The sequence below is a fragment of the Anolis carolinensis genome, chromosome 5 (genome assembly GCF_035594765.1).
Source record: "Anolis carolinensis isolate JA03-04 chromosome 5, rAnoCar3.1.pri, whole genome shotgun sequence".
NCBI classification, from domain to species: Eukaryota; Metazoa; Chordata; class Lepidosauria; order Squamata; family Dactyloidae; genus Anolis; species Anolis carolinensis.
In genome coordinates, this window is record NC_085845.1 from 202,293,752 (window position 1) to 202,318,379 (window position 24,628).

A 24,628-nucleotide genomic window follows, 5' to 3' on the forward strand; every position below is an offset into this window, starting at 1 on the left:
GTCTCACTTATCCAACACTCGCTTACCCAACGTTCTGGATTATCCAACGCATTTTTGTAGCCAATGTTTTCAATACATTGTGATATTTTGGTGCTAAATTCGTAAATACGGTAATTACTACATAGCATTACTGCGTATTGAACTACTTTTTCTGTCCAATTTGTTGTTAAACATGATGTTTTGGTGCTTAATTTGTAAAATCATAACCCATTTTGATGTTTAATAGGCTTTTCCTTAATCCCTCCTTATTATCCAACATATTCGCTTATCCAAGCTTCTGCCGGCCCGTTTAGCTTGGATAAGTGAGACTCTACTGTAGTTAAGGTAAAGGGTAAAGGTTTCCCCCTGACATTAAGTCAATTATAAATGGGTTATATAGCTGTGTGGAAGGGCCTTGAGTCTACACTGCCATATAATCCAGTTAAAATAAAATAATCAGTGGAAGAGGCCTAAGTGAGGCCTAACTGCCTGTCCCCTGGGCTGAGTGGGTTGCTAGGAGACCAAGTGGGCGGAGCTTAGCCTTTTAACTGGCAGAAATTGGATAAAAACAATTATTCCTCTCCCTCTAATTAGGACTTTGTTTTTCTTTTCTTTTTGTTGTATGAACGTAGAGGCGTGGATTGTGCTGCCAAGGTTGTGCTGCCAAGTTTAGTGTTTCTGGGATGTGTCGTTTTGTTGTTTTGTCCTAGGCCGAAATTTCATTACCTTTTTATATATATAGATAGAAAGCATTGACATGTAATATTAAGATTAAAAGAGAGTTATTAAAACCCATTAAAAAGGGTAACAAAAGATAAATAATATGAGTATGTAATATAGCTAAAGAGTGAAAATACTATAGGAACTATGATTTACATAACTCTGTACTACAAATTTGTTAAAGAATGTATAAGGAGTTTTAAGGACCGAATATGTAAAATTCACAATTTTTCAATAATTTTAAAAAAAACTGGGAAAAAAAGAAAGCATTATGAAGAAGAAAAAAATTAATAGAAATCCAGCGACTATATTTTCTCAGACTGATATCCCTGGTTTTCTCTTTGAACAGTTAGGAGCAAAAATATGTCAATGCACAAAATATATAACAGATCTCTTCTTAGTGGTAAATAATATCCACTCGTATGCATGCAAGGCAACTCAGGTTTCTCAGTTGTTAGACTGATATCCCTGGTTTTCCCTTCGAATTGTTAGGAGCAAAAATATGACAATGCACAAAATATATAGCAGATTTCTTCTTAGTGGTAAATAATATCCACTCGTATGCATGCAAGGCAATCAGGTTTCTCAGTTGTTAGACTGACGTCCCTGGTTTTCTCTTTGAACTGTTAGGAGCAAAAATATGTCAATGCACAAAATATATAGCAGATCTTGTTTCCAAAAAAAGAAAAAAAATACTCTCCCATAAAATATATTGCTTTCAAATCACGCAGTTTGAAACCACTTCATAGCTAACCATAGCTCTTTAGTGGTAAATATCCACTTGTATGCATGCAAGGCAATCGGGTTTCTCAGTTGTTAGACTGATATCCCTGGTTTTCTTGTTAAACTGTTAGGAGCAAAAATATGCCAGTGCACAAAATATATAGCAGATCTCTTCTTAGTGCTAAATAATATCCACTCGTATGCATGCAAGGCAACTCAGGTTTCTCTGTTGTTAGACTGATATCTCAGGTTTTCTCATTGAACTGTTAAGAGCAAAAATATGCCAATGCACAAAATATATAGCAGATCTCTTCTTAGTGGTAAATAATATCCACTCGTATGCATGCAAGGCAATCAGGTTTCTCAGTTGTTAGACTGATGTCCCTGGTTTTCTCGTTGAACTGTTAGGAGCAAAAATATGCCAATGCACAAAATATATAGCAGATCTCTTCCTAGTGGTAAATAATATCCACTCGTATGCATGCAAGGCAATCGGGTTTCTCAGTTGTTAAACTGATATCCCTGGTTTTCTCTTTGAACTTTTAGGAGCAAAAATATGTCAGTGCACAAAATAGATAGCGGAATCTTCAGAAGTGTTATTTCAGTTGCCCAAAAAAAAAAGGAAACATCTACTCTCCTTAGTGGTAAATATCCACTTGTATGCATGCAAGGCAATCGGGTTTCTCAGTTGTTAGATTGATATCCCTGGTTTTCTCTTTAAACTGTTGGGAGCAAAAATATGTCAATGCACAAAATACATAGTGGATCTTCAGAAGTGTTCAGAAGGCAATCACGTTTCTCAGTTGTTAGACTGATATCCCTGGTTTTCTCTTTGAACCGTTAGGAGCAAAAATATGCCAATGCACAAAATATATAGCAGATCTTCTGTTGCCCAAAAAAAGGAAACATTTACTCTTCCATAAAATATATTGCTTTCAAATCATGCAGCTTGAAACCACTTTATAGCTAACCATAGCTCCTTAGTGGTAAGTATCCACTCGTATGCATGCAAGGCAACTCAGGCTTCTCAGTTGTTAGACTGATATCCCTGGTTTTATTGTTGAACTGTTGGGAGCAAAAATATGCCAGTGCACAAAATATATAGCAGATCTCTTCTTAGTGGTAAATAATATCCACTTGAATGCATGCAAGGCAACTCAGGTTTCTCGGTTGTTAGACTGATATCCCTGGTTTTCTCTTTAAACTGTTGGGAGCAAAAATATGCCAATGCACAAAATATATAGCAGATCTTCAGTTACCCAAAAAAGGAAAATTTTACTCTTCCATAAAATATATTGCTTTCAAATCATGCAGTTTGAAACCACTTTATAGCTAACCATAGCTCCTTAGTGGTAAATATCCACTTGTATGCATGCAAGGCAACTCAGGCTTCTCAGTTGTTAGACTGATAACCCTGGTTTTCTCTTTGAACTGTTAGGAGCAAAAATATGCCAATGCACAAAATATATAGCAGATCTTCAGTTACCCAAAAAAGGAAAAATTTACTCTTCCATAAAATATATTTCTTTCAAATCATGCAGTTTGAAACCACTTTATAGCTAACCATAGCTCCTTAGTGGTAAATATCCACTTGTATGCATGCAAGGCAACTCAGGCTTCTCAGTTGTTAGACTGATAACCCTGGTTTTCTCTTTGAACTGTTAGGAGCAAAAATATGCCAATGCACAAAATATATAGCAGATCTTCAGTTACCCAAAAAAGGAAAAATTTACTCTTCCATAAAATATATTTCTTTCAAATCATGCAGTTTGAAACCACTTTATAGCTAACCATAGCTCCTTAGTGGTAAATATCCACTTGTATGCATGCAAGGCAACTCAGGCTTCTCAGTTGTTAGACTGATAACCCTGGTTTTCTCTTTGAACTGCTAGGAACAAAAATATGCCAATGCACAAAATACATAGCAGATCTTCAGTTTCCAAAAAAAGGAAACATTTACTCTTCCATAAAATATATTGCTTTTAAATCATGCAGCTTGAAACCACTTTATAGCTCAATATGATTTGTAGTTTGGCCAAGCACCATCACTCTTTGGTCTTGGAAAACTACAATTCTCCGCATTCGATTGCATTGCATCAAGGTAACTAAAGTGGGGTCAAACTGGGTTTATTCTGCAATGGAGTTCATGGCTGGGAAAATACTGAGAAATACACCATCTTTTGCTCCTCGTGTCCACAGTAATAATCAAGATTACATTGGACCAAACGTGAAATCCTTTCAATGGCTTGAACTCAATTACAATCCTATATATTGGAAGAAATGAAATGGAAAAATAAAAGAGCCCGGTGCATCCAGAGTTCACATTTATTCTTACATCACCTGAAGGTCAGGTCGACCAAAAAAGAAGTCACATTTCAATAACACAATATTTTTCTCCTTATTGGTTTTCAAGGCAGGAGAAAAAATAATCAGTGTTTCGACTCATCCTTTTTTTTATAATTCTTTCGTGTGACAAAAAGGTCAAGGAAGTGGTCAGCGATCGGTCATTTAATATGGCACACGGGCTTAGCAACATATCGGAAATGTAGGTTATCGAGACCTACCGTTTTAAAAGGGCTCCCCAAAGGCCATCTAGTCCAGCCACAATCAAAGCCCTCCCGACAGATGGCCATCCAGAAGGAAAATCTGGCCAATGCAATTAATAGTTGGGAAGTGTTATTCCTGTTTAATTGTGCAATATTTACTTTGTTAAAAGTAGTTTTTTCTACTCCAGAAACTTCGTTTTTGTTGCCACAAACTATGTTGAATTGGTTGAGACTAAAAGATGAGATTACCGTATATTCTTGTGTATAAGCCGACCCGAATATAAGCCGAGGCACCTAATTTTGCCACAAAAACACCTGGGGAAACATTGACTCCAATATAAGCCGAGGGTGGGAAATTTCAGAAATAAAAATCGATACCAATAAAATGACATTAATTGAGGCATCAGTAGGTTAAATGTTTTTGAATACAGTAGAGTCTCGCTTATCCAACGTAAACGGGCCGGCAGAAGCTTGGATAAGCAAATATCTTGGATAATAAGGAGGGATTAAGGAAAAGCCTATTAAACATCAAATTAAGTTATGATTTTACAAATTAAGCACCAAAACATCATGCTATACAACAAATTTGACAGAAAAAGTAGTTCAATACACAGTAATGCTATGTAGTAATTACTGTATTTACAAATTTAGCACCAAAATATCATGATATATTCAAAACATTGACTACAAAAATGCGTTGGATAATCCAGAACGTTGGATAAGTGAGACTCTACTGTATTTACATAAAGCTCAAATTTAAGATAAGACTGTCCAACTCTGATCCAATCATTATTCTCATCTTCTTCAATGTAAATGTGCTTATGTATCCTTTTAATGATAATAGAGTAAAATAATACATGTAATAATAATAATAATAATACAGGAAAATAATACTTGTAATAATAGAGTAAAATAATAAATGCAATAATAAGATCAGAGTGAAATAATAAATGTATTAATAATAATAAAAATAGAGTAAAATAAATGTAATAGTAGCAACAATAATAGAGAAAAATAATAACTGTAATAATACCAATAATCATAGAGAAAAATAATAAATGTACCATATATTTTCGAGTATAAGCTGACCCAAATATAAGCTAACCAGGACCCTCACCCGAGTATAAGCCGAGGGGAGCTTTTTCAGCCTTAAAAAAAGGGCTGAAAAACTAGGCTTATACTTATATTCTTTTCGGTTAATGTGCAAATATTACAATTGGTGCATGTTATTGTTTATTGATGTATTGTATACTGTTATTGTTTTGTATTTGATATTTCTGCGAGCCGCCCTGAGTCCCCTCCGGGGGAGATGGTGGCGGGATACAAATAAAATTATTATTATTATTATTATTATTATTATTATTATTATTATAATCCTTGGGGGAACCATTGCTCCAAATCCTGGACAACTAAAAGTACTTAATGGGGCAAAAACAGGATCCAAAAAAGGACCCTAAAGGCTTCTACACTGAAGAATAAATGCAGTTTGACACTTTAGGTGCCGTGGATCAATGGGATTTGTAGTTTAGCAAGAGAGAGAGAGAGGTCCCCGGTGGCGCAGTGTGTTAAAGTGCTGAGCTGCTGAACTTGTGGACCGAAAGGTCGCAGGTTCGAATCCGGGGAGTGGAGTGAGCACCTGCTGTTAGCCCCAGCTTCTGCAAATGTGAGTAGATGAATAGGTACCGCTCGGGCAGGAAGGTAATGGCGCTCCATGCAGTCATGCTGGCCACATAACCTTGGAGGTGTCTATGGACAACGCCGGTTCTTCAACTTAGAAATGGAGATGACCACCAATCTCCAGAGTCGGACACGACTGGACTTAACGTCAGGGGAAAACCTTTACCTTTACCTATCTCTATACTTTCTCTCGTTCTCTATTTACCACCTTTCTATCATCTCTATATATACATCTAGTCTATCTATTATCTATCTACCTACTTGATCTATCTATCATCGCTATGTATTCTGTCTAATCTATCTACCATCTCTCTCTTACTATCTGTAATGAAGTACGAATTTTGGTTTACAGATGTTATGTTTAATTGTGTGTTTGTTTTAAAAGGGTAAGTATTACAGTTATTGCATCTCAGCACTCAGAGGCTGGTTGCCATGGAGAAGTAGGCGGAGCCAACGGCCATTTAGTGGAAGAAGTGCAGGGTTTAAAAAAGAGAGTCAGTCTGTGCTCTGATGAGGCACAGGGAAGATTGATTCCAGGTTGATGGGATCAGAGGAGACTCAATTGTTCATTTCGAGTCGGTTTTAAATAAGTTTGGTGACTTATTTAATGTAGTCTGTGACCTGGTAAGGCACAGAGAATCTGTGATAGTATATCACAGGGGTGACTGTGGGTTGAAGTCACTGGATAGTCCAAGTTTTGAAGTAACAGTTAGAAAGGAGCAGAGGAATAGGTTTTAACTATTTTAAGTAAAAGAAGTGATACTTTAGGGAGTTGATTCATCTCATTCTAGTGTTAATAAGAATACCTCTATGTGAGAAACATTGTAACCACTAAGCTTTGTGCCTGAATAAACTTGTTATTGTTCTTCCAACATCTAAGCCTCTGTCGCATATATTTTAAACCAAGTTACGATACCCTTTAAGGTAAAAGGTCTCCTCCCTGAGTCTTTGGTGGTTTAAATCTTTCCAAATTGGTGTTAGTCATTCATAGTCCCTTACACTATCTGCCTATCTACATATTGATTTTTTCTTATCCCTCTTTCATGTGCCTACCATCTCTCCATCTACATCTCTCTCATTTCTCTCACCTATCTCTATCATCTTTCTCTACTTATAACCTCTGTATAATCCCTCTCTATATGTATATCTATCATATCTATTACCTCTATCTACCATGTCTATTTATATTTATATCTATGTTCCTATGTCTCTATCATCTCTACCTATGTATCCTATCTATCTATCTACTATTCTGTATATCTGATCTCTATCTATCTCTCTCTTTCTCTCTCTTTCATTCCTTTCTTCCATCAGCTGCTCGCAAACATAGATCAAACCCAAAATTAGGTCTTTTGAAACCCCCAGAGTCGAACACGACTAGACTTCATGTCAGGCGAAAGACCTTGCAAGACTACAACTCCCACCATCCTATAGCACCGAGACATGTTGGTTAAAGTGGGGTCAAACTGCATTCGTTCTGCAGCGTAGATGCACCTAGGAAGAGACCCGCAGGATTATTGTATCACAACATGAGAAAGATAATCATACACCATGGAGTTTTCCCATGGTGCGGGGATACAATACAACGTCAGAAAAGGCACCCACAAACACACCCACCACACTGACCCGAGTGGCAACACAACCATTACGTAAACAATGAGCAAGTAGGCCATTTCTGGAGGTGGGCTTCATTCATAAGGAGTGCCCCAGAGTCCAAGAGCCTCTACATTTGCAGTCTTACTATTCACATTGTTGGCATTAAAAAATTATGGCTTCCAAAGGCACCCAAGAGGTCATTTAGTCCAGCCTTTGGGAAGGATATGTCGCCCAGAATGCAACAACAGCATGTCAGTCAAATGAGTCACTGGTTGACAAACTTATGATTGTTTACCATCAAGTTGCCTTTGGCTTATGGCGACCCTATGCATGAAGGACATCCAAGTCATGTGCCAATCACTCTTGCAGAGTTTGTGGAGCTTTTTCCATTTGGAATAGTCTTATGTTCCTGCTGTCTTTATTATCTGCTGAAGACCCCCACCTGATAATATCCTGACCCCATATTGTTAGAGGTTGTAGATGTAAATAAATAGAAGCTTCACCACAGTTTCTGAACCAAGATATACCCTGCAGTGTAATAAAGTGTCACTCAAGTTTGTGTATCAAGTAACAGTAACTTTACTTAAGTTCGAAAGATCGAACAGAGCAACAAAGTATACAGCAGTCTCTCTGAATTTCTGCAGAGGGAATAAACAGTCCTTTTAAACAGTCTTTAAATAGGCCTCATTTGTCTCAGAAATAATCAAGCAGTGCTCTCTTCACTCTCTCAGGTGAAAGTGGCAGTTAAAACCGTTTCTGTCAACAGCAAGCTAGAGACAGTAGCCAATCAGAATTCTGGCTCCTGGCACGTTCAGCCAATCAACTGCCAACACCTTCCTTTTCAGTCAGCCCATTACATCATGGTGCCTTTTTCAAATCCTCACACACGTCTTCTTCAATGGGCTCCATCCATCTGGACCAGGACCTTTTTCTGCTTTTGACATTACTTTATGATCTGTTGAAGAACCTCCTGGATCTATCAAAGCACCAGAAACATGGATGGATCCCGACTCCATATGGGATAGAGTCTTCTTCTCTTCCTACTGCCTTATTCTGTTATATTGCCTGTCTTGTTTCTTTTCCATTTTTGTACTTCTGTTTGTATTTTGAGGATCTCGCTCATTATGTCCTTCATACTAAGTTCTCGCCCTTATGTTTAGGGCTCGTCTTATTTGATTAACAGTATCTCTGTTGTACTTTATTCCATCCCTTCAGTTGGAAATAGTCTTGTTTACGGCATCCCAAGCTCCTTATCATGATAACAGTCCCGGGTTATTTGCCTCCTCGGTAGTTTACATTCTTCCCTATATGCACTTTCTTTGGCCCAGTTTATTTTTATGAGCCACTCAGGTTTTTATCTTACTATGTTTTATTGTCAATGTGATTTAAATATATTTTGTTTTTACATTGTTGTGTCTTTTGCGCTGTCTGTAGCTACCTGGACTTGGCTCCATGTAAACCGCCTCGAGTCCCTTTGGGGAAATGGAGGCAGGGTATAAAAATAAAGTTGTTGTTGTTGTTGTTGTTGTTACTTACTTATAGTCTTATAGCCCCCTTGATGATATCCTGACTGCATATGGCTTCTTTAATGGAGTCTATGCATCTGGAATAGGGATTTCTTCTTCTTCTTCTTCTTACTCTTCTTCTTCTTCTTCTTCTGCTTCTGCTTTCTACATTACTCCATTGCCTGGTGAAGACCCTCTTTGACCGAGCAATGGAAACGTGGACGGATCCAGACTCCATAAAGCTTTTCCTTCTAGCAACATGGAATGGGAAGATGCCTCCCCATTGATTAAAAATAGGGTTCCAGGCTTTAGCACACCCAAAACCTGTATCTAGGAGCCAAAAAGTCATGGCCATTGGCATCTCCAGCCATTGCTGTCGAGGTTTCTGTATCCACAGGAAAGAAACGCAAGGGAGAGTCCTTCCCAGGGATCCTGAAGTCATCACAATTTGGAGATTGCTTCCAAGCTTCCCGAAGTCTTGTCTAGAAAGAGGAGGCTCCTGTTTCCTCGCCAGCCCCTTCCTTGTGGGTCTGGCCCTTGAGTGACCACTCTTGCCCTGGATGCTGGGCCTGTCAATACCAAGGGTCGGCCCGGTGTTGCTGGTTGTAGAGCTGCAACTTGATCTGGTCTTTGATCTGGTTGACCAGGACCTGGGAGAGCAGGATCCCAACCAGCTGCAACAGAAAGAAAGAAGAAACAATGAAACAGAACCAGGATTTTGAATCTATCTATCTATATATATATATAAAAGAGTGATGGAATCACGGCAGCCGACAAAACAACAAAACTAAACACCCCACAACCTCGAAAAATTGACAGCACAAGCCCTCATCCATGCCCCTAGGTTGATACAACAAATCTGCCAACCCAAAATTTCAAAAACATGAAAATGAGAGTAGGTGAATAGGTACTGCTCTGGCGGGAAGGTAATGGCGCTCCATGCAGTCATGCCACATGACCTTGGAGGAGTCTACGTACAACGCCGGCTCTTTGGCTTAGAAATGGAGATTACCACCAACCCCCTGCCGCTTACCAGATGAAGGGTTAACTGAAACTGGAGTAAACCTGGGAACCAGTAGTAAACGGCTTATGTAAACAGCTTACTTCAGCTCACAGCCAGCCACTATAAAATAACATCTATCTGACTGAGCTTCCTGGCTGGGAACTGTAAACAACTGCAACATTTGTTACAACTGAAGCTACAGCTAATTGACTGCATTTGCATCCTGAGGAGTCCTATAGAACTGCTCCAAGACTACAGAGACTTTGATTTGTTTTGACTCCAAGCCAGGTTTGAGCCAATTGATTTGTACACTGATATATTTAGTTTTACAGCATATTACATGCCATTTTGAAGAGACTGAATGTACGCATACTGTGTCACTAACAAACTTTAGTTGGAGTCTTGTTGATATATGTCTGATATTTATTTTATACTGAAAACTGCTCTGTGTAGCAATTAAATCTGGATGATTGCAGTCTATAAATCTTTGTAAGTTATGACTGTGTGCCACTACAGCTGACAGAACTGGATCATCAGTTGTATTATTATTTGTATTATTGTTAACATTATTATGTATATGATGCTCTAATATACATATGTTCTATGTTTTGAACCTTTACTGTGGTGCATATCTTTCAGATATTGTTTAGAATAGACAGCTGTGTTTAGTTATTATTATATATTGCCTATGACTGGACTTAACGTCAGGGGAAAACCTTTACCTTTTACCTTAACTACCACCAATTCCTCAATACTTTATTTCCCAGACCACCAGACTTCGCCACAGCAACGTGCGGCCGGGCATAGCTAGTAATCTATATAAATAAAAATGCAAATATTTGTTTGTTCAGAATCTCAAATCTCCGGAAATGCTTCACCCATTGCTTTGAAATTTGGACACAACGTTGCATTCAAATACACGGATGTTTTTATATAACTACTAGCTGTGCCCGGTCATGCGTTGCTGTGAAGTCATCCTAAATGGGTTTTTGTTTGTGGGGGCAAGTATGAATGTTCTAATTAGTCACCTTGATTAGCTATGAATTAGCTAATTATAATATATTATACTAGCTGTGCCCGGCCACGCGTTGCTGTGGCAAAGTGGTGGTGGTATTGGTCTTTTTTATTTATTTTTATTTATTTTTTTATTTATTATATTTTATTATTTTGTTGTATTATTTTTAGTTATTTTGTTATTATAGTATTTTATTGTATTAATTTTTAGTGTTTTTTATTTTTTATTGTATTATTTATATTTATTTAATTTTTTTATTCTTTTATTAACACTGGGCTGAGTGGGTTGCTAGGAGACCAAGTGGGCGGAGCTTAGCCTTTTAACTGGCCGCAATTGGATAAAAACAATTATTTCTCTCCCTCTAATTGGGACTTTATTTTTCTTTTCTTTTTGTTGTCGGAACCTAGGGGCAAGGATGGTGGGTTGTGTTGCCAAATTTCTAGGTTCTGGGGCTTGTACTTTTGTTGTTTAGTGGAAGGAACAGACACCATTACTCCTTTATATATATAGATTTATAATCTTATATTATCTGCTCAGAACTGGATAAAATGAGGCTCTTTCTACATAGCTGTATAAAATCCACACTGAAGTGGATTATATGGCAGTGTGAACTCAAGATAATCCAGTTCAAAGCAGATACTGCGGATTACGTGCCTCAACATTCTGGGTTATATGGCTGCGTGGAAGGGCCTTGAGTCTACACTGCCATATAATCCAGTTCAAATCAGATAATCTGTATTTTATAGGCAGTGTGGAAGAGGCCTAATTGAACCCTGCCTGTCCCCCGGCGCCATTGTGGTTGAGGGGGTTGCTAGGACACAAAGGGGGCGGGGCCTACCCTTCTGACTGGCAGCCAGGGGGAGAACGGCTCTTCCTTGTCCTCTGTAATTTGCACTCTGTTTTCCAGGTTTTTAAAATTGAAAGACATAGATTGGCTGACTATATCTTTTGTGGCCAGATTTGGTGTGATTTGGTTCAGCAGTTTTCTTGTTTACTCCAGGGGAAAAATGCACATTACATTTTTATATAGATAGACTAGCTGTGCCCGGCCACGTGTTGCTGTGGCGAAGTCTGGTGGTCTGGGAAATAAAGTATTGAGGAATTGGTGGTAGTTAAGGTCAAGGGTAAAGGTTTTCCCCTGACATTAAGCCCCCTTCTATGAGCCCACTTCTACACAACTGGATAAATGCACACCGAAGTGGATTATACTGCAGGGTGGAGTCAAGATAATCCAGTTGAAAGCAGATAATATAAAATTATAAATGGGTTATATAGCTGTGTGGAAGAGCCTTGAGTCTACACTGCCATATAATCCAGTTAAAATCAGATAATCTGTATTTCATAGGTAGTGTGGAAGAGGCCTAAGTAAGGCCTAACTCTGCCTGTCCCCTGGGGTGAGTGGGTTGCTAGGAGACCAAGTGGGCAGAGCTTAGCTTTCTAACTGGCAGCAATTCTTCCTCTCCCTCTAATTAGGACTTAATTTTTCTTTTCTTTTTGTTGTATGAACTTAGAGGCATGGATGAGGGGTCGTGCTGCCAAGTTTAGTGTTTCTGGGATGTGTAGTTTTGTTGTTTTGTCCTAGGCCGAAATTTCATTACTCTTTTATATATATACACTAGCTGTGCCCAGCCACGCGTTGCTGTGGCGAAGTATGGTAGTATGGGAAATAAAGTATTGAGGAATTGGGGGTAGTTAAGGTAAAGGGTAAAGGTTTTACCTTACATTAAGTCCATTATAAATGGGTTATATAGCTGTGTGGAAGGGCCTTGAGTCTACACTGCCATATAATCCAGTTAAAATCAGATAATCTGTATTTTATAGGCAGTGCGGAAGAGGCCTAAGTGAAGCCTAACTCTGCCTGTCCCCTGGGCTGAGTGGGTTGCTAGGAGACCAAGTGGGAGGAGCTTAGCCTTCTAACTGGCAGCAATTGGATAAAAACAATTATTCCTCTCCCTCTAATTAGGACTTTGTTTTTATTTTATTTTTGTTGTATGAACGTAGAGGCATGGATGAGGGGTCGTGCTGCCAAGTTTAGTGTTTCTGGGATGTGTAGTTTTGTGGTTTTGTCCTAGGCCGAAATTTCATTACTCTTTTATATATATAGATTACGTAGATGTCACACATGTGACTGGTAAAAATACGCTTTTTTTCTGAAAAACAGCGCCATCTCTTGACCATTTGGGATATTGCTGGCAGGAGATTTCAGGCAAACATAACCTTGAATGCTTCTAACAACACCAATGGATGAAATAAATGGTTGTTGTATGTCTTTCGGGCTGTGTGGCCATGTTCCAGAAGCATTCTCTCCTGATGTTTCGCCCACATCTATGGCAGGCATCCTCAGAGGTTGTGAGGATGCCTGCCATAGATGTGGGCGAAACGTCAGGAGAGAATGCTTCTGGAACATGGCCACACAGCCCGAAAGACATACAACAACCCTGTGATCCCGGCCATGAAAGCCTTCGACAACACGATGAAATAAATGCTCGCTTCAATAATATACAGTAGAGTCTCGTTTATCCAACGTTCTGGATTATCCAAATGCAGTCTGCCTTTTAGTAGTCAATGTTTTTGTAATCAATGTTTTCAATACATTGCAATGTTTTGATGCTAAATTTGTAAATACAGTAGAGTCTCACTTATCCAACATAAACGGGCCGGCAGAAGGAGAGATTAAGAAAAAGCCTATTGAACATCAAAATAGGTTATGATTTTACAAATTAAGCACCAAAACATCATGTTATACAACAAATTTGACAGAAAAAGTAGTTCAATACGCAGTAATGTTATGTTGTAATTACTGTATTTACAAATTTAGCACCAAAATATCACGATATATTGAAAACATTGACTACAAAAATGCATTGGATAATCCAGAACGTTGGATAAGCGAGTGTTGGATAAGTGAGACTCTACTGTACAGTAATTACTACACAATGTTACCATGTATTGAACTGCTTTTTTCAGTTGATTTGTTGTAAAACGTGATGTTTTGGTGCTTAATTTGTAACATTATAATGTAATCTGACATTTAATAGGCTTGTCCATATTCCCGCCTTATTACCCAACATTTTCGCTTATCCAACATTCTGCCGGCCCGTTTACGTTGGATAAGCGAGACCTTTACTGTAATATAATAATAATACTTTATTTTTATATCCCGCCACCATCTCCCCGAAGTTACTCGGGGCAGTTAACGTGGGGCCAAACCCGAAGAAACAACCAAGTATAACAAGTAAAAACATATAAAAACTAAAGCAACGCAATAATCAAGTAAAATAAGCAAATTTAAGCACAATTATGCAATAAAACCATGATAACCGGATAAAAGAGGGTCGTAAACCAACTTCACCAACAATGGATGATATGGGGGGTCAAGTCAAAGTGCATACTCAGAGTTTTAATTTTTAATCTAGTTTTTAAATGTAGTGTTCATGCGGCCCGCTCTTGTTATATTGCTGTTTTGATTTTATGTTGTACTGTTTATTTTATGTAATGTATTATTTAATTGTATTATGTTATGGTTTATTGTATTGTCTTGGGCATGGCCCCATGTAAGCCGCCCCGAGTCCCCATTGGGGAGATGGTGGCGGGGTATAAATAAAGTTTTTTTATTATTATTATTATTATTATTATTATTATTATTATTATTATACTCTACTTTGTGGCGACACGTAAAGGCATTAAAATTAACTACAAATATGATTGTCCAGCTGCAAAACGATCTATCGGCTGAGATATTATCACACCAATTGCTGGAAATTGGGAACGGTTCGGTGCCAGTTGATCTGATTTTCATTGCCTCGAAACTACTGCAATTTATGCCAATTCAATTTAAGCGACTGAAATTCCCTATTTGATTGGCGTTTCCAATCACCATCAACAAAGCACAGGGCCATCCTTAGGATTGTGCGGATTAGATCTAGACACGGATTGCTTCTCACATGGACAATTTTATATGCTGCGTGTTCCAGAGTCGGAAACCTCAAAAAGCACTTACAAGGCCTTAATTTGGAGATACCATCAATCTGTCTAAACAGACATCTGAAGATTACGAGAGACAATTTTGCCATTTTTTTTTTCCTCCTTAGCAAGAAAAAAAATATTATTGAATAATAAGAAAATATTATCCAAGAAGATGGAATGGAAGTCATTTTTTTTCTTCGTTTTTTTTTTCATTTTTCATTTCTTAATTTTTTCCCATTTGTTTGTTTATTTATTTATTTATTCATTTTAATTTTTTTCCATTTTTTTCAATTTTTTTTTTTTTTGCTTTTTGTTTTTTTGTGTGTGGGTATATTTTTTGTAGATTGTAGACTTTTATCTTTCTCTCTTTTCCCTACTTTTCTATACCGTGGTTGTTCGCACTCTTTCGATGTAGTATAAAAAATTTAATAAAATTCTTTTAAAAACATCTGGATAATTTGAGAAAATGAAGATTACGAGAGACAATTTTGCTATTTTTTTTTCCTCCTTAGCAAGAAAAAAAAAATTATTGAATAATAAGAAAATATTATCCAAGAAGATGGAATGGAAGTCATTTTTTTTTCTTCATTTTTTTTTTCATTTTTCATTTCTTAATTTTTTCCCATTTGTTTGTTTATTTATTTATTTATTCATGTTAATTTTTTTTCCATTTTTTTCAAAAAAAAAATTCATTTCTATTTTTTTTTTTTTTGCTTTTTGTTTTTTTGTGTGTGGGTATATTTTTTGTAGATCGTAGACTTTTATCTTTCTCTCGTTTCCCTACTTTTCTATACCGTGGTTGTTCGCACTCTTTCGATGTAGTATAAAAAATTTAATAAAATTCTTTTAAAAACATCTGGATAATTTGAGAAAATGAAGATTACGAGAGACAATTTTGCTATTTTTTTTTCCTCCTTAGCAAGAAAAAAAAAATTATTGAATAATAAGAAAATATTATCCAAGAAGATGGAATGGAAGTCATTTTTTTTCTTCGTTTTTTTTTTTCATTTTTCATTTCTTAATTTTTTCCCATTTGTTTGTTTATTTATTTATTCATTTTAATTTTTTTCCATTTTTTTCAATTTTTTTTTTTTTTGCTTTTTGTTTTTTTGTGTGTGGGTATATTTTTTGTAGATTGTAGACTTTTATTCTTTCTCTCTTTTCCCTACTTTTCTATACCGTGGTTGTTCTCACTCTTTCGATGTAGTATAAAAATTTTAATAAAATTCTTTAAAAATAAATAAATAAATAAACAAGACATTGAAAAGCAAAGCAAAGCCCTGGTTCACCTGCGGGATGGCCAGTCCCAGGGCCACTCCACCCAGGAGGAAGAGGTTGCTGTGGATCCAGTTGACCAGCTTGTCGATGCAGCCGTTGGTGTAGATGAACTCGCCGGCCTCCAGGTAGTTGAGGGCCTGCATGCCCTGGCCGCACATGGTGTTGATGACCGACTGCAAGAAGGAGGAGGACGAGGACAAAGGACAGATATATTATACTCGCTGTTTCCGGCCACGCATTGCTGTGGCATAGTAGTCCTAAGTGGGGTTTTCTTTGTGGCATTCAAGGTGGCCTAGAAAGGATGCCCCTAAGTATGAAGAGCCAGGCTTTGAAGCTGCAAGGCTATTCAACGGCATTCAAGTTGGGTAAATATGGAGTCCCCTAGGTATGAAGCAGCCAGGCTTTGGAGCTGCAAGGCTATTCAATGGCTTTCAAGTTGGCCAACAGTCGAGTCCCCTAGGTATGAAGCAGCCAGGCTTCGAAGCTGCAAGGCTATTCAATGGTATTCAAGTTGGGTAACTATGGAGTCCCCTAGGTATGAAGCAGTCAATGGTAATCAAGTTGGACAACAATAGAGTCCCCCAGGTATGAAGCAGCCAGGCTTTGAAGCTGCAAGGCTATTCAATGGCATTCAAGTTGGGTAAGTGTGGAGTCCCCCAGGTATGAAGCAGCCAGGCTTTGAAGCTGCAAGGCTATTCGATGGCATTCAAGTTGGGTAAATATGGAGTCCCCTAGGTATGAAGCAGCCAGGCTTTGAAGATGCGAGGGTATTCAATGGCATTCAAGTTGGGTAAGTGTGGAGTCCCCCAGGTATGAAGCAGCCAGGCTTTGAAGCTGCAATGCTATTCAATGGGATTCAAGTTGGCCAACAATGGAGTCCCCTAGGTATTAAGCAGCCAGGCTTTGAAGCTGCAAGGCTATTCAATGGGATTCAAGTCAGCCAACAATACAGTCCCCTAGGTATGAAGCAGCCAGGCTTTGAAGCTGCAAGGCTATTCAATGGCATTCAAGTTGGCCAACAGTGGAGTCCCCTAGGTATGAAGCAGCCAGACTTTGAAGCTGCAAGGCTATTCAATGGCATTCAAGTTGGGTAAATATGGAGTCCCCTAGGTATGAAGCAGCCAGGCTTTGGAGCTGCAAGGCTATTCAATGGCATTCAAGTTGGGTAACTATGGAGTCCCCTAGGTATGAAGCAGCCAGGCTTTGGAGCTGCAAGGCTATTCAATGGCATTCAAGTTGGGTAAATATGGAGTCCCCTAGGTATGAAGCAGCCAGGCTTTGAAGCTGCAAGGCTATTCAATGGCTTTCAAGTTGGCCAACAGTCGAGTCCCCTAGGTATGAAGCAGCCAGGCTTTGGAGCTGCAAGGCTATTCAATGGCATTCAAGTTGGGTAAATATGGAGTCCCCTAGGTATGAAGCAGCCAGGCTTTGAAGCTGCAAGGCTATTCAATGGTATTCAAGTTGGGTAACTATGGAGTCCCCTAGGTATGAAGCAGTCAATGGTAATCAAGTTGGACAACAATAGAGTCCCCCAGGTATGAAGCAGCCAGGCTTTGAAGCTGCAAGGATATTCAATGGTATTCAAGTTGGGTAATTATGGAGTCCCCTAGGTATGAAGCAGCCAGGCTTTGAAGCTGCAAGGCTATTCAATGGTATTCAAGTTGGGTAACTATGGAGTCCCCTAGGTATGAAGCAGTCAATGGTAATCAAGTTGGACAACAATAGAGTCCCCCAGGTATGAAGCAGCCAGGCTTTGGAGCTGCAAGGCTATTCAATGGCATTCAAGTTGGGTAAATATGGAGTCCCCTAGGTATGAAGCAGCCAGGCTTTGAAGCTGCAAGGCTATTCAATGGCTTTCAAGTTGGCCAACAGTTGAGTCCCCTAGGTATGAAGCAGCCAGGCTTCGAAGCTGCAAGGCTATTCAATGGTGTTCAAGTTGGGTAACTATGGAGTCCCCTAGGTATGAAGCAGTCAATGGTATTCAAGTTGGACAACAATAGAGTCCCCTAGGTATGAAGCAGCCAGGCTTTGGAGCTGCAAGGCTATTCAATGGCATTCAAGTTGGGTAAATATGGAGTCCCCTAGGTATGAAGCAGCCAGGCTTTGGAGCTGCAAGGCTATTCAATGGCATTCAAGTTGGGTAAATATGGAGTCCCCTAGGTATGAAGCAGCCAGGCTTTGGAGCTGCAAGGCTATTCAATGGCATTCAAGTTGGGTAAATATGGAGTCCCCTAGGTATGAAGCAGCCAGGCTTTGGAGCTGCAAGGCTATTCACTGGCATTCAAGTTGGCCAAGAATGGAGTCCCCTAGGTATGAAGCAGTCAGGCTTTGAAACTGCAAGGCCATTCAATGGTGTTCAAGTTGGGTAACTATGGAGTCCCCTAGGTATGAAGCAGCCAGGCTTTGAAGCTGCAAGGCTATTCAATGGGATTCAAGTCGGACTACAATAGAGTCCCCCGGATATGAAGCAGCCAGGCTTTGAAGCTGCAAGGCTATTCAAATGGCATTCAAGTTGGGTAACTATGGAGTCCCCTAGATATGAAGCAGCCAGTCTTTGGAGCTGCAAGGCTATTCAATGGGATTCAAGCTGGGTAACTATGGAGTCCCCTAGGTATGAAGCAGCCAGGCTTTGAAGCTGCAAGGCTATTCAATGGGATTCAAGTTGGGTAACTATGGAGTCCCCTAGGTATGAAGCAGCCAGGCTTTGAAGCTGCAAGGCTATTCAATGGCATTCAAGTTGGGTAACTATGGAGTCCCCTAGGTATGAAGCAGCCAGGCTTTGAAGCTGCAAGGCTATTCAATGGGATTCAAGTCGGACTACAATAGAGTCCCCCGGATATGAAGCAGCCAGGCTTTGAAGCTGCAAGGCTATTCAATGGTGTTCAAGTTGGGTAACTATGGAGTCCCCTAGGAATGAAGCAGCCAGGCTTTGAAGCTGCAAGTCTATTCAATGGTATTCAAGTTGGGTAACTATGGAGTCCCCTAGGTATGAAGCAGCCAGGCTTTGAAGCTGCAAGGCTATTCAATGGTGTTCAAGTTGGGTAACTATGGAGTCCCCTAGGAATGAAGCAGCCAGGCTTTGAAGCTGCAAGTCTATTCAATGGTATTCAAGTTGGGTAACTATGGAGTCCCCTAGGTATGAAGCAGCCAGGCTTTGAAGCTGCAAGGCTATTCAATGGTGTTCAAGTTGGGTAACTATGGAGTCCCCTAGGAATGAAGCAGCCAGGCTTTGAAGCTGCAAGTCTATTCAATGGTATTCAAGTTGGGTAACTATGGAGTCCCCTAGGTATGAAGCAGCCAGGCTTTGAAGCTGCAAGGCTATTCAATGGTGTTCAAGCTGGGTAACTATGGAGTCCCCTAGGTATGAAGCAGCCAGGCTTTGAAGCTGCAAGGCTATTCAATGGTGTTCAAGCTGGGTAACTATGGAGTCCCCTAGGTATGAAGCAGCCAGGCTTTGAAGCTGCAAGGCTATTCAATGGTGTTCAAGTTGGGTAACTATGGAGTCCCCTAGGTATGAAGCAGCCAGGCTCTGAAGCTGCAAGACTATTCAATGGTGTTCAAGTTGGGTAACTATGGAGTCCCCTAGGTATGAAACAGTCAATGGTAATCAAGTTGGACAACAATAGAGTCCCCCAGGTATGAAGCAGCCAGGCTTTGAAGCTGCAAGGATATTCAATGGTATTCAAGTTGGGTAAGTGTGGAGTCCCCCAGGTATGAAGCAGCCAGGCTTTGAAGCTGCAAGTCTATTCAATGGTATTCAAGTTGGGTAACTATGGAGTCCCCCAGGTATGAAGCAGTCAGGCTCTGATGCTGCAAGGTCACTCCTTGGAAGGTGATGAGTATTGTGGCCAAATTTGGTGTGATTTGGCCCAGTGGTTTTGTTGTTAACTCAGTCCTAATTGTGCATGGCATTTTTATATATATAGATTATATACACATACACACAGAATAATAGTGAAAGTATGTATGTGTGTGTGTGGCTGGAGTGTCCACTTCCACAGACAGGTTCCCACTTCCACAAAAAGCCATAGTTTCCACTACTCAGGAGACACCAACGGCCTTCCTTCCAATGACATTGCAGGTTACAGTGAGTGACGTAAACTTGTCCAAGAGCCCTGCCAACCTCCTCCACAAACACCATCCTACCCACCATCCAAGTGAAGGCTTTCATACGGGGACAATTTCATCCTAGATTTTATGTATCCCCTCCACCACAGACATCATAGTGTTTCTGACTCAATCCATTGGTGTGGAATTTGCATGTCCCCGCCCACTGCCTCTCCCTTAACTCTTTCCTATTCTTTTCTATGGCACACAGCAAACAGGAATTGATCAGCAATTGAACATGCTGGAGAGGTTAGTGGAGAATTCAACGTGGTTTATAGTTGGGATGTATAGTTCACCTGCAATCTAAGAGCACTCTGGACCCCACCAACGATGGACCTGGGATTTACTTGGCATACAGAACCCCCATGACCAAGAAAAAATACTTTGAGTAGTTTGGAGGGATTGATGGGAGTTGTAGTTCACCTACATCCAGAGAGCACACTGAACCCCACCCATGATGCATCCAGAGCAAACTTGCCCAACATCACAAACTTTTAACTACCGATGGAATTTGACAGGGTTCACCTGGCATGATGGGAGTTGTAGTTCACCCACAACCTTATGCATGGTGTACAATTAAAACACTGACCCAATAACCTGGGTACCCAAGCTAGCATTATAATAAGCTAGCTTTGCCCGGCCACGCGTTGCTGTGGCTCATGGGAATGATTTGTTGGCCAGGTGGAATAGCAGTGAATAGCCTTGATTCCTGAAAGCCTGGCCGTTTTGTTGTTATGGAAGTCCTTGTTTGGTGACCTGGATTGCAATGAATAGTGTCGGTGCGGCAGGTATGAATGGCGTTACAGTAGAGTCTTACTTATCCAACACTCACTTATCCAACATTCTGGATTATCCAACGCATTTTTGTAGTCAATGTTTTCAATATATCATGATATTTTGGTGCTAAATTCGTAAATACAGTAATTACTACATAGCATTAATGTGTAATGAACTACTTTTTCTGTCAATTTTTTTTTGTAAAACATGTTTTGGTGCTTAATTTGTAAAATCATAACCTATTTTGATGTTTAATAGGCTTTTTCTTAATCTCTCCTTATTATCCAACATATTCACTTATCCAACATTCTGCCGGCCCGTTTATGTTGGATAAGTGAGACTCTACTGTATTAGTCATTTTGATTAGCATTTAATAGCATTGTAATGTGAAAGCCTGGCTGCTTCGTGCCTGGGGAATTCATGTGTTTGGAGGTGTTAGCTGGCCCTGATTGTTTCGTGTCTTGTAGCTCCAACCCGTGGTTGATGCCTGCCTGGCGGAAGGCCGCTGGGTTCTGTTGCCAAGTTTTGGGATTCTGGGACGTTCAGTTTTGTTGCTTACTTCACGGCCCCCAGGCCATTACCTTTTTATACATCTAGATTACAATAAAATAATAATATAATACTAATAATATAAGATTTCTCTCACTGTCTTCACTAACCTGGTCCTCGACTTGCAGGCAACACGAATAAGGCACGGAGCAGCGTTCCCGGCTGGGATTATGGGCCGTACAGTTGAAGTACATGTTCCGGGACCAGTCTTTGTAGGAAACGCCTCCGCAGCAGCTGAACTGGAAGGAGGGAAAGCAGAGGCTGTGTCCACACTGGGGAATTAATGCGGTTTGGCACCACTTCCAATTGCAATGACTCAATGCTACGGCATCATGTAGTTTGCTGAGGCACCAGCGCTCTTGCGCAGAGAGAAAGGGATCAAGACCTTGGGAAACTACAACTCCCAGGGTCCCATAGCATTGAGTCAAGGCTCTCAAATTGTATTAATTTGATGGTGTAGATGCAGCCAGAAATAACTAGACTTGACGCAAACATGCGGCAAGCAAAAAGGCTCAAGAACTTGGGAAACTATAACTCCCAGGGTCCCATAGCATTGAGTCAAGGCTCTCAAATTGTATTAATTTGATGGTGTAGATGCAGCCAGAAATAACTAGAGACTTGACGCAAACACGCGGCAAGCAAAAAGGCTCAAGACCTTGGAAAACTATAACTCCCAGGGTCCCATAGCATTGAGTCAAGGCTCTCAAATTGTATTAATTTGATGGTGTAGATGCAGCCAGAAATAACTAGACTTGACGCAAACATGCGGCAAGCAAAAAGGCTCAAGAACTTGGGAAACTATAACTCCCAGGGTCCCATAGCATTGAGTCAAGGCTCTCAAATTGTATTAATTTGATGGTGTAGATGCAGCCAGAAATAACTAGAGACTTGACGCAAACACGCGGCAAGCAAAAAGGCTCAAGACCTTGGAAAACTATAACTCCCAGGGTCCCATAGCATTGAGTCAAGGCTCTCAAATTGTATTAATTTGATGGTGTAGATGCAGCCAGAAATAACTAGAGACTTGACGCAAACACGCGGCAAGCAAAAAGGCTCAAGACCTTGGAAAACTATAACTCCCAGGGTCCCATAGCATTGAGTCAAGGCTCTCAAATTGTATTAATTTGATGGTGTAGATGCAGCCAGAAATAACTAGACTTGATGCAAACATGCGGCAAGCAAAAAGGCTCAAGAACTTGGGAAACTACAACTCCCAGGGTCCCATAGCATTGAGTCAAGGCTCTCAAATTGTATTAATTTGATGGTGTAGATGCAGCCAGAAATAACTAGACTTGACGCAAACATGCGGCAAGCAAAAAGGCTCAAGAACTTGGGAAACTATAACTCCCAGGGTCCCATAGCATTGAGTCAAGGCTCTCAAATTGTATTAATTTGATGGTGTAGATGCAGCCAGAAATAACTAGACTTGACGCAAACATGCGGCAAGCAAAAAGGCTCAAGAACTTGGGAAACTATAACTCCCAGGGTCCCATAGCATTGAGTCAAGGCTCTCAAATTGTATTAATTTGATGGTGTAGATGCAGCCAGAAATAACTAGAGACTTGACGCAAACACGCGGCAAGCAAAAAGGCTCAAGACCTTGGAAAACTATAACTCCCAGGGTCCCATAGCATTGAGTCAAGGCTCTCAAATTGTATTAATTTGATGGTGTAGATGCAGCCAGAAATAACTAGACTTGATGCAAACATGCGGCAAGCAAAAAGGCTCAAGAACTTGGGAAACTACAACTCCCAGGGTCCCATAGCATTGAGTCAAGGCTCTCAAATTGTATTAATTTGATGGTGTAGATGCAGCCAGAAATAACTAGACTTGATGCAAACATGCGGCAAGCAAAAAGGCTCAAGACCTTGGGAAACTACAACTCCCAGGGTCCCATAGCATTGAGTCAAGGCTCTCAAATTGTATTAATTTGATGGTGTAGATGCAGCCAGAAATAACTAGAGACTTGACGCAAAGATGCGGCAAGCAAAAAGGCTCAAGACCTTGGAAAACTATAACTCCCAGGGTCCCATAGCATTGAGTCAAGGCTCTCAAATTGTATTAATTTGATGGTGTAGATGCAGCCAGAAATAACTAGAGACTTGACGCAAAGATGCGGCAAGCAAAAAGGCTCAAGACCTTGGAAAACTATAACTCCCAGGGTCCCATAGCATTGAGTCAAGGCTCTCAAATTGTATTAATTTGATGGTGTAGATGCAGCCAGAAATAACTAGACTTGACGCAAACATGCGGCAAGCAAAAAGGCTCAAGATCTTGGGAAACTACAACTCCCAGGGTCCCATAGCATTGAGTCAAGGCTCTCAAATTGTATTAATTTGATGGTGTAGATGCAGCCAGAAATAACTAGACTTGACGCAAACATGCGGCAAGCAAAAAGGCTCAAGAACTTGGGAAACTATAACTCCCAGGGTCCCATAGCATTGAGTCAAGGCTCTCAAATTGTATTAATTTGATGGTGTAGATGCAGCCAGAAATAACTAGAGACTTGACGCAAAGATGCGGCAAGCAAAAAGGCTCAAGAACTTGGGAAACTATAACTCCCAGGGTCTCATAGCATTGAGTCAAGGCTCTCAAATTGTATTAATTTGATGGTGTAGATGCAGCCAGAAATAACAAGAGACTTGAAGCAAAGATGCGGCAAGCAAAAAGGCTCAAGACCTTGGGAAACTATAACTCCCAGGGTCTCATAGCATTGAGTCAGGGCTCTACGTTAATTTGATGGTGTACATGCAGCCAGAAATAACTAGAGTTGAAGCAGAGATGCTGCAAGCAAAAAGGCTCAAGAACTTGGAAAACTACAACTCCCAGGGTCTCATAGCATTGAGTCAGGGCTATTAAATTGCTGTCAAGCTGTAGCTGCAGCTAGAAATAACAAGAGACTTGAAGCAAAAATGCTGCAAGCAAAAACGCTGAAGACCTTGGAAAACTACAACTCCCAGGATCCCATAGTATTGAGTCAGTGCTATTAAATTGCTGTCAAGCTGCATTAATTCAATGATGTAGATGCAGACAGAAATTACAAGAGAGTTGAAGCAAAGATGTTGCAAGCAAAAAGGTTCAAGACCTTGGGAAACTAACAACTCCCAGGGTCCCATAGCATTGAGTCGGTGCTATTAAAAGTGCATTCTTTCGACAGTATAGATGCTTCCAGAAATAACAAGAGAGT

General features: G+C 40.0%; 1 protein-coding gene and 1 long non-coding RNA gene across 3 annotated transcripts in view; one reads left to right on the forward strand and one right to left on the reverse strand.

Annotated features, from left to right (window-relative positions):
* Window positions 1–7,796: 7,796 nt before the first annotated feature.
* Window positions 7,797–24,628, reverse strand: part of tspan33 (tetraspanin 33) — a 39,785-nt gene continuing 22,953 nt past the window's right edge. For both annotated transcript variants that reach the window (XM_062983377.1, XM_062983376.1), the window contains 3 exons: window positions 21,552–21,680; window positions 16,020–16,181; window positions 7,797–9,420 (listed from right to left, as the gene is read on the reverse strand). In XM_062983377.1, the coding sequence (XP_062839447.1) occupies window positions 9,319–9,420; window positions 16,020–16,181; window positions 21,552–21,680 (393 nt within the window). In that variant the 3' untranslated portion in view covers window positions 7,797–9,318. The remainder of the gene's footprint in view (window positions 9,421–16,019; window positions 16,182–21,551; window positions 21,681–24,628) is intronic.
* On the forward strand, window positions 17,625–18,335 carry LOC134299691 (uncharacterized). Its single transcript, XR_010006952.1, has 3 exons — window positions 17,625–17,693; window positions 17,744–17,818; window positions 18,019–18,335. It is a non-coding gene; the product is annotated as an uncharacterized LOC134299691 (long non-coding RNA).